This window comes from Dama dama, chromosome 10 (assembly GCF_033118175.1).
Source record: "Dama dama isolate Ldn47 chromosome 10, ASM3311817v1, whole genome shotgun sequence".
Taxonomy (NCBI): Eukaryota; Metazoa; Chordata; class Mammalia; order Artiodactyla; family Cervidae; genus Dama; species Dama dama.
Window position 1 is genome coordinate 28,347,411 of NC_083690.1, and position 13,748 is coordinate 28,361,158.

At 41.2% G+C, this 13,748-nt stretch overlaps 1 protein-coding gene across 1 annotated transcript; it reads right to left on the reverse strand.

The window, feature by feature from the left end:
- Positions 1-8,645: 8,645 nt before the first annotated feature.
- Positions 8,646-9,614, reverse strand: LOC133063231 (olfactory receptor 7A17-like). The gene has a single exon (XM_061152352.1). The coding sequence runs from the start codon at positions 9,612-9,614 to the stop codon at positions 8,646-8,648; it is 969 nt and encodes a 322-aa protein (XP_061008335.1).
- Between the last annotated feature and the right edge of the window lie 4,134 nt (positions 9,615-13,748).

The window sequence follows — 13,748 nt, forward strand, 5'->3', positions numbered from 1 at the left end:
CTACAGATTCAAGGGAGATATAAATCTCCTCTATCTCCACTGGTCACAAGGGGGCAGGGGGTGGAGGGGTGAAGCCTGGAGATGGCAAACTGGGAAGAGACCCAGAGACCCTTCTGGAGACCCTTCTGGAGACGTTGTGGAAGTCCAGCCTGCCTGGAGGGGACTTCAGCATGTCGTTAGAGCAAGGTGAGGATGAGTCTGGAGGCGAGAGGAAGGAACTTGCCAAGGTGGCCTGTCTCCCCAGGGCGACTCCACCAACGTTGAGCTTTTCACAGCAGCAGGGGTGACCCCATCAGGCAAAGGAGGTGGAAAGCAGTGACCCCTCTCACAGAGTGGGTGGGAAGCGCAAGGGGTGAGTGACTGCCCCCCATCCCCAGTTGCGCACATTCCAACTGGAGAAACCCCCGTTTCTCTCCAGCAGTACCCAGATTTCTGAAGAGGGATCTCCATAACTGAGGGGAGAGAGGAAACAATGGAAGGAAACCTAAGAATATCCCATGGCATTAATTGTTCATTTCCTGCTGTCCTCCAATACTTCCGCAAGAAGTCTGCCCATGAACCGGTTGGAGAACCTCACCCAAGGAAACCCCTACAAACTGTGGGCACCCCAAGAACCGCAAGGGCTAAACCCATACCTCCTTGTACTCTGCGGCCGGCTCCCAGGCACCTCTGCCAGAGTGAGCCCTAGTAGACACGGAGGGAGCTCAGGCCAAGGGAGAAAATACAAACGGGCTATAGCGCCGCCTTCTGGAAAACAAAAGAAAGGATTCTAACAGCCTGCCTGTTGAATTGTTAAGAACGGAAGGCTTAAAAGCTTAGTTAAGGAAGTTTCTATTTGTAAACTGAATTCTAACCTGAAAGCAGAGGCACATACCTACAAACGCTATTTAAAAATCAAGGAAATATGACGGACCTAGAAATTATCACACTAACTGAAGACACTGCATATAACATGTCAGATGGTGAGCGCTGCCAAGATGAAGAAATCAGTTATAAAGGAGACAGTAGACAAGGAGTGTGATTTTTTTTTTTTTTTTTTTTTTTACTGAGTGTTTAGGTAACACCAGCAAACAAGGTGACTTTTTTTTGTTTTTTGGCCACACTGCTTGGCATGCGGAATCTTAGTTCCCAGACCAGGGATTGAACCAGCGTCCCCTGCAGTGGCATCGCTGAGTCTCAACCACTAGAACCCCAGGGAGGTCCCACGTTTGAACACAGATCTCAAAGAAGATAGGGTTGGATCCAGGAAGTTATCTGAAGTGTATGCCTCAATGCAGGAATGGCCAGCACAACAGCTCTGAGAAAGGTGCTCATTTCAGAAAAATCAAGGCTCCAAAGGAATGAGGTATGTCAGAGAAGTGTGAGCAAGAAGGTGCATAATGAGAGATGGTGTTAGAAAAATCTGAGGAACCTGCTGCTGCTGAAAGGAAGCCAGAGGGAATCCCTCATCCACACTATGGTCCTCTTCCACACTCTTAATTTTTTTGCAAGGGCCTCCCCTGAATTGATTGCCTCTTTAGTACAACCTATTGGTTTATTTCTGGTGTCTATAATGTAAGAGTCACCTTGGAATTATGAGGCCACATACAGGAGACCCGAGTTCAATCCTTAATCCGGGAAGACCCCCTGGAGAAAGACATGGCAACCCACTCCAGTATTCTTGCCTGGGAAATCCCATGGACAGAGCAGCCTGGTGGGCTACAGTCCAGGGCTCTCAAAGAGTCTGACAGGACTTAGCAACTCAACAACATCTCTGCCTTTAAGGATGTTTTCATCCCAAGAGGTACACGAACACCCAAACACATGCACACATCCAACCATGGTCTTCTGGGCTGTACTACCATGCCTTTTCCATTCCCAGGCTTACTGATTAGGTGAGGAGTAAATATAACTCCAGAAGTTCAGAAATCAGAAGACGATTGCTTCTTGGCAGGAAAGCTATGACAGACCTAGACAGTGTGTTGAAAGGCAGAGACATTACTCTGCAGACAAAGGTCCATATGATCAAGGCTATGGTCTTCCCAGTGGTCATGTATGGTTGTGAGAGCTGGACCATAAAGAAGGCAGAATTCCAAAGAACTGGCTTCGAAATGTGGTGCTGGAGACTTCTGAAAGTCCCTTGGACAGCAAGGAGATCAAACCAGTCAATTTTAAGAGAAATCGACCCTGAATATTCGTTGGAAAGACTGATGCTGAAGCTGAAGCTCCAGTATTCTGGTCATCAGAGGTGAACACCTGACTCATTGGAAAAGTCCCTGATGCTGGGAAAGATTGAGGGCCGAAGGATAAGAGGGTATCAGAGGATGAGAAGACTGGATGGCATCACTAACACAATGGACATGAACTTGGGCAAACTTGGGAGGTGGTGAAGGACCGGGAGGCCTGGCGTGCTGCAGTCCATGGGGTCGCAAAGAGTCAGACACAACTGGGCGACTGAACAACAACAACAAATACAACTCACACCAGCCAGATGTATTATCTTGTCTCTAAGAATGTAGAAATGGTACCCAGAATTCCCAATTCAGTAGCCTCTCACACTAAGTGGAGTAAGCCAGACAGAGAAAGACAAATCATATAATATCGCTTATATTTGGAATCTAAGAAAATGATAAAAATGAACTTCCATACAGAACAGAAATAGACTCACAGACATAGAAAACAAACTTATGGCTACCAAAGGGGAAAAGTGGGGGATAAATTAGAAGTTTGAGATTAACATACACACACTGCTGCTGCCGCTGCTAAGTTGCTTCAGTGATGTCCGACTCTGTGCCACCCCATAGATGGCAGCCCACCAGGCTCCCCGTCCCTGGATTCTCCAGGGAAGAACACTGGAGTGGGTTGCCATTTCCTCCTCCCATGCATGAAAGTAAAAAGTGAAAGGGGAGTCGCTCAGGCGTGTCTGACTCGTAGCAACCCCATGGACTGCAGCCAGGCTCCTCCATCCATGGGATTTTCCAGGCGTGAGTACTGGAGTGGGTTGCCATTGCCTTCTCCGAACATACACACACTACTATATATTAAATAGATAACCAATGAAGACTTACTGTTTAGCACAGAGAACTATACTCAATATTTTGTAATAACTTATAAAAGAAAATAATCTGAAATAAAAAATATATATATATATACACATATATGTATAACTGAATCACTTTTCTGTACACTTGAAACTAACACAACATTGTAAATCAACATTTTTAAGCCTTTCATGACAGATAAATCTGGGCCTCCATATTGGTATGGCCATTTTCTTTCATGTACTAAAATTATATAGATACATACATAGAGTAGTTATAATTATGGATATCATTATCTTAATTATATCATTATCAATTTGTTGTTTCTGGGTGGGGACCGATGGTAGAAAGTTCCTTACTGTTGTCTTATTGACATCATCCTAAGAAAGTCCTCTACTTCTTCTATTGCCCATATATTTTAAATATTTGCAGTTTATTTTATGTCATTAGGGAGACCTGGGTTCGATCCCTGGGTTGGGAAGATCCCCTGGAGGAGGGCATGGCAGCCTACTCCAGTATTCTTGCCTGGAGAATCCCCATGGACAGAGGAGACCGGCGGGCTACAGTCCATGGGGTTGCAAAGAGTCGGACACGACTGAGCAACTAAACACCGCATACTCTAGTGAATTAATTAAACGGGAAAAATGAAATGATGCATGACTCATCCTAGGATCTTTTTTTATTGCTGTGTAGTTGCTTCACAGTCTTGTGCTAGTTACTGCAGTAAAGCAAAGTGAATCAGCCCTGTGTGTACACGTATCCCCGCCCCTCTGGATTTCCCTCCCATCACCGCAAAGCATTGAGGAGAGTTCCCCACACTATATAGCAGGCTCTTACTAATTATCTATTCCACGCATAGCAGTGTATACTTGTCATTTCTAATCTCCCAATTCCTCCCACCCCCCTCAGTATCCAGTACGTCTGCGTTTGTTCTGTATGTCTGTGTCTCTATTTCTGCTTTGTAAATAGGTTCATCTGTACCACTTTTTTAGATTCCACACATATGCACTAATATACGTATTTGTTTTTCTCTTTCTGATTTATTTCACTCTTAATGACAGTCTCTAGGTCCATCTATGTCTCTGCAAATGACCCAATTTTGTTCCTTTTGATAGCTTGCTGCCAAAAAATCTTGGCTACCTGTCTATTGAGGCCAAATTTAGAAATATGTAGATAGAGTTTGGAGGAAATAGAAGAGAGTAGCTTTATTTTGCCTGGCAAAAGGGAAACTTGATGGGTTAGCACCTCAAGAACTGTGACCCCCTTCCTGGGGAATTACATGGGGTTTTATAGGTGGAAACTTGTAGTCCAGGGTATGTTATAAGGAAAAAGGTGGTGAAGGTTTTGCATTCTTCTTCTGTGGGCATTATTATAAAACAATCACTTTTGGCATCAGGTGGCCTGGTACTTGGGTCTAACAGCCCTGTAATTGGGTCCATTCATCTCTGGCTTATTGGCCTGCAACCTTCTTTCTGAAAGGCAAAGAACTATAAGTGGTGATCTGCTAGAGAGTGAGGGAGAGGAAATACCAGGTGCAGGAAGTAATTTACATAATATTAGGGGTGATAGGAGGTAAGCTTTGAGATGGACAAATACACATTACACAGATTAGTAATAGTTAAAATAAAACTAAGATTGGTTAGCTCTTTCAGGCCATTTTATGTTTCTTCTCTATCCTGTCCACCGTTCCCTTTATTTTCTGTGTTTTTTAGAAGGAAAAGAAAAAAAAACTCCTTTCTATTTTTGTTGGAGCAGGCTGAGTAATATTCCTTTGTATATATGTACCACATCTTCCTTTATCCATTCCTCTATTGACAGGCATTCAGGTTGCTTCCATGTCCTGGCTATTGTAAATAGTGCTGCAGTGAACACTGGGGTGCATATGCCTTTTTGAATTATGGTTTTCTCAAAATATCTGCCCAGTTGTGGGATTGCTGGGTCATATCGTCATTCTAGTCTTGTTTTTTAAGGAACCTCTGTAGTATTCTCCATAGTGACTGTTATATTACCATTGACGGTGCAAGAGGGTTCCCTTTTCTCTACACCCTCTCCAGCATTTATTGTTTGTAGATTTTTTGATCGTGGCCATTCTGACAGTGTGAGGAGATATCTCATTGTAGTTTTGATTTGCATTTCTATAATAATAATTAGTGATGTTAAGCGTCTTTCAATGTGCCTCTTGGCCATCTGTATGTCTTCCTTGGAGAATGTTTAGGTCTTCAGCCCATTTTTTTATTAGGGTGCTTATTTTTTGATATTGAGTTGCATGAGCTGTCTGTATATTTTGAAGATTAATTCCTTGTTAGTTGCTTTGTTTGCAAATATCTCCCATTCTGAGGATTGTCTTTTCATCTTATGTATGGCTTACTTTGGTGTGCAAAAGCCTTTAAGTTTAATCAAATTCCATTTGCTTATTTTTGTTTTTATTTTCATTACTCTAGGAAGCTGGGTCAAAAAAAGCTCATGCTCTGATTTATGTCAAAGAGTATTCTTTCTATGTTTTCCTTTAAGAGTTTTATAGTGTCCTTACATTTAGGTCTTTAACCCATTTTTAATTTACTTTTGTGTATGGTATTAGGGAGTGTTCTAATTTCATTCTTTTACATGTAGCTACTCAGTTTTCCCAGCACCATGTATTGAAGATGTCAGGCGAGGGTATTCTCCTCGGTTCTGTCTCGTCTCAACAAAAATTTGAAGCGATGGACGTTAGAGCCCTCGGTGTGTCGTAGCTCTCGGACAGACTGTGTTATAGCTCTCGAGTCTTGGGCAGACAATGTTATAGCTCTTAGACAGATCAGTGTTACAGCTCTGTGTTACAGCTCAATTTTATTTAGAAAATAGCAGGAAAATACATCCTCGAGGCATGAGGGCATGCGGACCCAAAGACGCGAAGAGAAGAGAGGGAGAGCGTGCGAGTGCGCGGGAGAGAGAGAAACCCGGCCCTTTGGCTCCTCTTCTTATATGTTTTTTCCTTCCCCCTGGACCTGCCCTATGTAAACTGGGCCAGCCAGGAGTGCTGTTTGTTCTACCTGAGGTCCTCACTCTGGTCCTCGGACCTTCCTTTGTTCTATTTTCACGGGCTTTTCCCTTCCTTGTCTTTTAGCTATTGCCACTCTGGACTCCTGTTTCCTATTCTAACTACCTAACAAAGAGACTGTCTTTTCTCTGTTGTATATTCTTGCCTCCTTTGTCATTGATCAGGTGACCATAGGTGCATGGGTTTATCTCTGGGCTTTTTATCCTGTTCCATTGCCCTTTATTTCTGTTTTTGTGCCAGTACCATACTGTCTGATCTTCATCACAGGTAGCTGAGTCACACTGAATAGGTATATGATACATGTCTTCTAACTGGGAAAAGGGAAAGTGTTATTTATGTCTATATGTACAATGGAGTTAAATTAAGGCAATTCACATTTTAAAGACTCATTTTCTTAGAGACAAAATTAACCTCAATATAAACATGAATGAACTGACTGTAACTGGGTTGGAGACAGAAGAGCACTGCAGCAGTGCACAGATTCATAGACGAGCCGAGAAACACAGTGAAGACTCTGGCAACTAATTGCAAACTGCCTCCCCACCATCATCTCATTCAATACTAAACACATTGCGTTAAACCATTTTATTTTTGCATGGTTAGTTATGCAGCAATAGCTAAAGATACAACAATCAAAGTGAACTTAGTTAAGGGTAGTTGTAATAATCTGTTGTTTCTTCTTCTTTTTAAAAAAGATGTATTTATTTTTGGCTGCTCTGAGTCTTCGTTGCTGTGCACGGGCTTTCTCTAGTTGCAGAGAACAGTGGCTACTCTCTAGTTGGAGTGTGCCAGCTTCTCACTGCAGTGGCTTCTCTTGTTGCAGGCTCTAGAGCAACGGCTCAGTAGTTGTGGCACACAGGCTTAGCTGCTCCACGGCATGTGGGATCTACCCCACCGGGGATTGAATCCCTGCCCCCTGCATTGGCAGGTGGGTTCTTTACCACTAGACCACCAGGGGAGCCCTATTGCTTCTTATTTTTATCTTTTGTTCTGATATTGGAAGACAACATTTCTGATCACTTTGTTATTCACATTTTCATCAGATAATTGTATTAAAAATGACTACGTTGGTATTTCTTTCCAGGTTCTCAGGAGAGTTTGCAAGAATATGCATGTTTGTGAAGAAAAACTGCATTAAGTGAAGAATCATATGACTAAGCAGAATTCAAGTTCTCTTGCAAGTTAGTCTTGATCATACAAATAGAAGAAATTCCTTTCTATATAAGAAATATATAATGGATGATATTGTTCATACACTGTCTGTTTAGTGTTTATGAGAAAATTTGGAAATGAATGAGATATTTTATTTAGAACAATGGAAGAAGACATATTTGTAGCATCACTGTAAGTTTTCAAGCAGAAAGAGTGAGGAAATTCAATGAGAAAACATAAAATCTGCTAACATTCTTCATCTCAGTGAATAAATCCCCTTACACATTGACATTGGTATTCCATAGTTCAGTGAGTAGATGTACAGTTTGAAAAGAAACTTAATGCATGAAATACAGAGTATAATTTAAAATATGTTTCATCATAATGTTATGTCTGACTCTAAGGCCATATTAAGTCAAGCTCCTCAACTTTCTGTTTCAGTGTAGATGCCATTAGAATAAATGTATTTTATATTCAGTTATTTCAGCGACAATGGTAGGCACTGTGTAGTAGACCCTGGAAAAGAGTGCAGTATCTTACTAAAGAGAATAAAAACCAATGACAAAAAAACTAGTAGGTTAAGTCTACATTATCAAGAAGACCAGGTAAGACAGTTTTATATAGAGAGGGCTTCCCTGTGGCTCAGACAGTAAAGGGTCTGCCTGCAATACAGGAGACACAGGGTTCGATCCCTGGGTTGGGAAGATGCCCTGGAGAAGGAAGTGGCAACCCATTCCAGTATTCTTGCCTGGAGAATCCCATGGACAGAGGAGCCTGTCAAGCTACGTCCACGGGGTCACAAGGAGTCAGACACTGCTGAGTGAATAGAGAGAGAGAGAGAGGAATCAAGGACCCAAAAGTGAAAAACTGGTCTCAGGTTTTCCCCTCCTATGAAATTACAGAAATAGCATAGTTGCCACGTTTGGTTGCTTCCATTGGAATGGCAAAACTCATGACTCTTCTACTAAAACTAAAGACATATTACATGGGGTAATATTTGTCATTTGAGAAGAAATTATTCTTAAGAAATCCAAGCAATTCCATGAGATAAATGAAAAGTTCTCATTTTTTTTTTCCATATCGGTGGTTGGGAATAAATTAGAGAAAACAGAAGAAAATGGAGAGAAATATGTTAGATATCAGAGAGAGAAGAAAGTCTAATCAAGTAAATGACTAAATTGTACACAGAAATTGAAAAAAATATAAATTTCAAGGACTTTCCTGGTGGACCAGGGGTTAAGACTTCTCATTCCCAGGGCAAGGGTTCGATCCCTGGTCAGGGAACTGGATCCCACAAGCTGCAACAAAGATCTCGCACGACTCAACTAAAACCTGGTACAGTAAAAAAATTTTCAGAAAATAAATAGAGTAAGTTTTACTTGTGCAGATTGATTGAAGAATTATAACTTCTGACACTGAGACGTTGAGCCCCGAAATCATAGGCAACTCTTCAGCCCTGTGACCACTGTCCCTTTTATAACTGCCATCCCCAGGAATCTTTTCAGAGCCCCCTTTATGTCTTTATTCCTCAGACTGTAGATGAAGGGGTTCAGCATGGGCGTGACCACGGCATACATCACTGAAGCTTTTGCACTTGAGTGTGATCTGTGGGTAGCAGCTGAGCTAAGGTACACCCCTAGGCTTGTACAAAAAAATAAAGAGACAATTGAGAGGTGAGACACGCAGGTGGAAAATGCTGCTTGCTTCCCCTGAGCTGATGAGATCCCACGTATGGAGGAAACGATCTTCGAGTATGAGAAAAGGATAGCAGCCAGGGGACCGCCAGCCAGCAGCACAGCTGCAAAATACATCACCACGTTGTTAAGAAAGGTGTCACAGCAGGCAAGTTGGACCATCTGATTGAGTTCACAGAAAAAGTGGGGGATTTCCACGTCTGTGCAGAAGGACAGTCGCAACACCATTAGGCTTTGTAACAATGAATGCAAGACACTTATAATCCAGGTCACCAGAAGCAGGAGTCCACACAGTCGGGGATTCATAATAACCACGTAATGCAGGGGATGGCAGATGGCCACAAACCTGTCATAGGCCATCACGGTCAAAAGATAGATGTCCAACCCTGAAAAGAATAGGAAAAAGTACATCTGGGTGATGCAACCTGCATAGGTTATGACTTTGCTCTGTGTCTGGATGTTCACCAGCATCTTGGGGACGGTAGTGGTGGTAAAACAGATATCTGCGAAGGACAGGTTGGAGAGGAAGAAGTACATGGGTGTGTGGAGGTGGGAGTCATAGACAGTGGCCAGGATGATGAGCAGATTTCCAAACACAGTGATCAGGTACATGGAGAGGAAAATCACAAATATGAGTGTCTGTAATTCTGGTTCCTTTGAAAACCCCAGAAGAATAAATTCTGAAACTCCTGTAAGATTCCATGGTTCCATGTGATGAAGGGGACTAATAGAGAAGAGGACAATAACATGACTCATTTTCACATAACTGGCAGTACTCGCTGGGTTGCAAGGTCACAATATACATATTTGCACTCAAGAAGTTAATTTTGATATTTTGTGTATGGGTTTGTCTTCTTTAGAGGGTCTCCCATTTCACCTCTGATTAGGAATTTTGGTCACATATCAGCAATTTCCCCAAGAAGTCATGCATTCTACTGCTTTACTGAGAATATCTTTCATGCACTTGAGGGGTACCTATCGAGTGCCCACCACAATGCAGATGCTATCTAGGCAATAAGTACAAGGTGCTGAAAAAAACAAAGCCCCTACAATCCAATGATGGGGAAAGAATAGAAGCAAACAGAATAGTTTACAAGGACTTCCCTGGTGGCCCAGTGGTTATGACTCCACACTCCCAACGGAGAGGACCCAGGTTTGATCCCTGGTCAGGGAACTAGATACCACATGTCTCATCAAAGAGTTCACATGTGTGCATGTTCAGTCGTACCTGACTCTTTTGCATCCCCATGGAGTGTAGCCCTCCAGGCTCTTCTGTCTATGGAGTTTTCCAGGCAAGAATACTGGAATGGGTTGCCATTTCCTACTGCAGGGTTTATATGCTGAAACTAAAAAACCCCACAAGGCACAGGGAAGACAGAAGCTCCCATGTGCAGCAACTAAGACCCAGCACAGTCAAATATGTCTTTTTTTTTAATATATCTTTTTTAGAAAAGAAAGTAAATGGATTCTTTTTTGGAGGTTCTAAAAGGAACCCAGTCCTGCAGACATCTGGATTTTAGCCCACTGAGACCCATTTCAGGCTTCTGAACTGCAGAACTGTAAGAACATAAACTGGTTTCTTTTCAACCAATATGTGGTCTTTTGTGATAGTGGCAATAGGAATATCATAGAGACATTGATTCAATAAAATTGTTTTAGGGAAATGAGTTTAAGCCTATCAAGTAATTTATTTAGTTTCCCTTGAGTAAGGGCAATCTATATTGAAAATTCACATTAAGTAGAAAAAAAATTTTAAATCAGGTTGGATATATTCCACTGTGTCAGCTGGCACAGTAAATCTCTCATTGCATAAATGTAACTGTGGGTCTCACTGTGGGACTTTTCTGGCGCTGAAATATGAAAAGCAACATATTATTAAAATTAAGATTACCCATCTTACTTTAAATCGATTTCAGCTTTCTTTTATTTCATATTAATTCAAATGTTCATTCTTTTTATTTCTATCATTTTCAGTTTTCATATTACCCTTTAACATATGAGATGGACTAAAAGATAGATATCTGTGTGGGTATATATGTGCATATTCTTGAAAAAAATATATACGCACATGCGCACAGATATAACCTTTGCCCTTGAATATTTTCTTTATGCTAAAAATAAATTACCACACATTTCACCATTCTTCACAACATCTATATGAAGTTATATTTAGTATCCCACATTATCTTCAGAAATAAGGAAACTAAGGCTCAGGAAGCTAAATTTTTTAAATTTAACAATTATTTTTAAATTTGTTGACAATTACATAATAAAGTAGCTAAAATTCATGTGCACTGTCTTAAGTTAAACACAAATGGAAGCAAGCAATATGTACCTTGATTTTTGTATAGCTCCTTTAATTCATCAAATGCACACTTTAAATATGCAGTTTATTTTGTGCAATTATACGGTTGTATGCAATTTTTAATATATAAAACTTATAATATATTATTATTTATGCAATTAGACTCCAATAATTTAGATAAAAAGGAAAACTGCATGGTGCATAGCTAAGGGTAGTATATGGAGCACATGTAGCTGATTTTCACTTTATAGGGTGGAAAATATCTCTTTTAACTAGATAGAAAGTCAAGTGCTATATATAGACAGAAGCAATGGAATTAATTTTAATTAATTCACATAATAAACTCATTTTGCTGTAAATAGAAGATTAACCTAAATATAAGAATGTAGTAAACTGATAATAAATTGGAAGAGCATTCAGCCACACGCAGCATGGATGAGCCTTAGATACAGTGTAGAGACTGACTGCTGACTACAGACTCAGAGCACAGAGGAGATTACAGCATACAATTTCATTTGATAATAAAGATATTATGATATCCTACTTGATATAAGATGACTTGTGCATGATGATCACTTAGTGCAGGGAGTGGCAGATGACCAACAAGTGGTCATAGATCATCACGGTCAGAAGAAAGACATCCAATACTACATCCAATGCTACAAAGTATAAGTAAAAATACATATGACTGATGCACCTTTCATAAGTTATAACTTTTCTCTATATGTTCACTAGCATCTTTGGAATTGTGGTGGTGACAAAACAGATGGCTACAAGGGGCAGATTAGAGAGGCAGAAGTATGTGGGTATGTGGAGGTGGGAGTCTGAACTGATGGCTGGGATGTTAAGCAAATTTCCGAACACAGTGATTATGTACATGGAGGAAAAAAGCTCAAATGTGAGGGACTGCAGTTCTGGTTCTTTTGACACTCCCAGAAGAAAACTTGAAAATTGTGTAACATTGCCTGGTACCATATGGTGGTAGTGACTACCAAGAAACAAAAAATAATGACTACTAATACATTGCTAATACATTTGAATTGCTACTATTTATATTAGGCAGTCAAGAAATCAACATATATATTTGTACAGATCTCATCCTCTTTTAAGGGCTTCCTGGGTGGCTCGGCAGGTAAAAAATCTGCCTGCAATGCAGTAGACAGGAGACTCGGGTTCAGTCCCTGGGTTGGGAAGATTCCCTGGAGGAGGAGATGGCAACCTACTCCAGTATACTTGCGTGGAGAATCTCCATGGACAGAGGAGCCGGGGGGGCTACAGTCCATGAGGTTGCAAAGAGTCTGACATGACTGAGCAACTAAGCAAGCACGCATGAGTGCTCTTCAAGGGATCTCCCATGACTTCTCTGACAAGCGATTCCTGCCCCATACTCAGATTTTCCCCAAAGAGGTCATATATTGCAAAGTTTAATGAGAAATGCTTTCATGAATTTGAGAAATAAATGCTGAGTACCAACCATCCTCTAGGAAAAAGGTATAAGGCACTAAGAGAAAAATTCCCTAGAATATAATGATGGTGAAAAATATAAGTAAGTAAATATTATATATCATGTCAGATGGTGACAGGTACTATCATCTGTCAAGAAGAAAAAAAGAGTAGATATAAAAATAGTGGAAAGGGTATTATTTGTCATTAGGAGCTCAAAAAGCCCTGCAAATAAAAATAGAGAACTCAAGGAAAACCGCCTACAAGACATGAGGTTCTCTGGGGTAAATGGTTGCCCTATGAGGACAAGAGGGGCTTCCCCGGTGGCTCAGATGTTAAAGACCCTGCCTGCAATGCGGGAGAGCTGGGGTTCAGTCCCTGGGGTTCCTCCTGGAGGAGGAAATGGCAACCCGCTCCATTATTCTTGCTTGGAGAATCCCATGGACAGAGGGCTACAGTCCATGGGGTTAAAAAGTCAGACATGACTAAGCTACTAACGCTTTCACAAGGGGAAGAGACTTAGCAAAGACTCTGAAAAAGGGGCTTGTTTCAGACATCCAAAACTCAAAATGGGGCCAGTGTGCTGAGAGGAAACAAGAGGGAATGTGACGGAAGATATTATCAGAGGATGTGGAGAAACCAGGTGACTTTTCTGCTGCAGTGAAACTTCAAGACACAGGGAGTCCTCATTCACAGGCCATCCCTCATATTTCATCAATTTTGTTTCCAAGGAATCCTGTGGGTAATGATGATGCTCTTATTTTCATCTGTTGGTTAACATTCTGGCATCTGTACTAAAGGTCAGATTTTGGAGCTTATGGCCTGGGGACCACTGCCCTGAGAACTGCTCATGCCCCTCAAAATACAAGGGCACACACACAACCAACATACAACACATACACACACCGAGTGCATTACCATTTTATGATTTCCTGGGGTCATGTTACTACCAGGATCTTCTCACCAGTGTCACAATGATTAGGAAATAAATGATACAAGGGAAACTGTGGACATCTGACTATTTTCCCCCTAAAGAACATAAAAACAGTAACCCAATTCCAGTTGGAAAGCTAACATGGACATGGGGTTCCCTATTT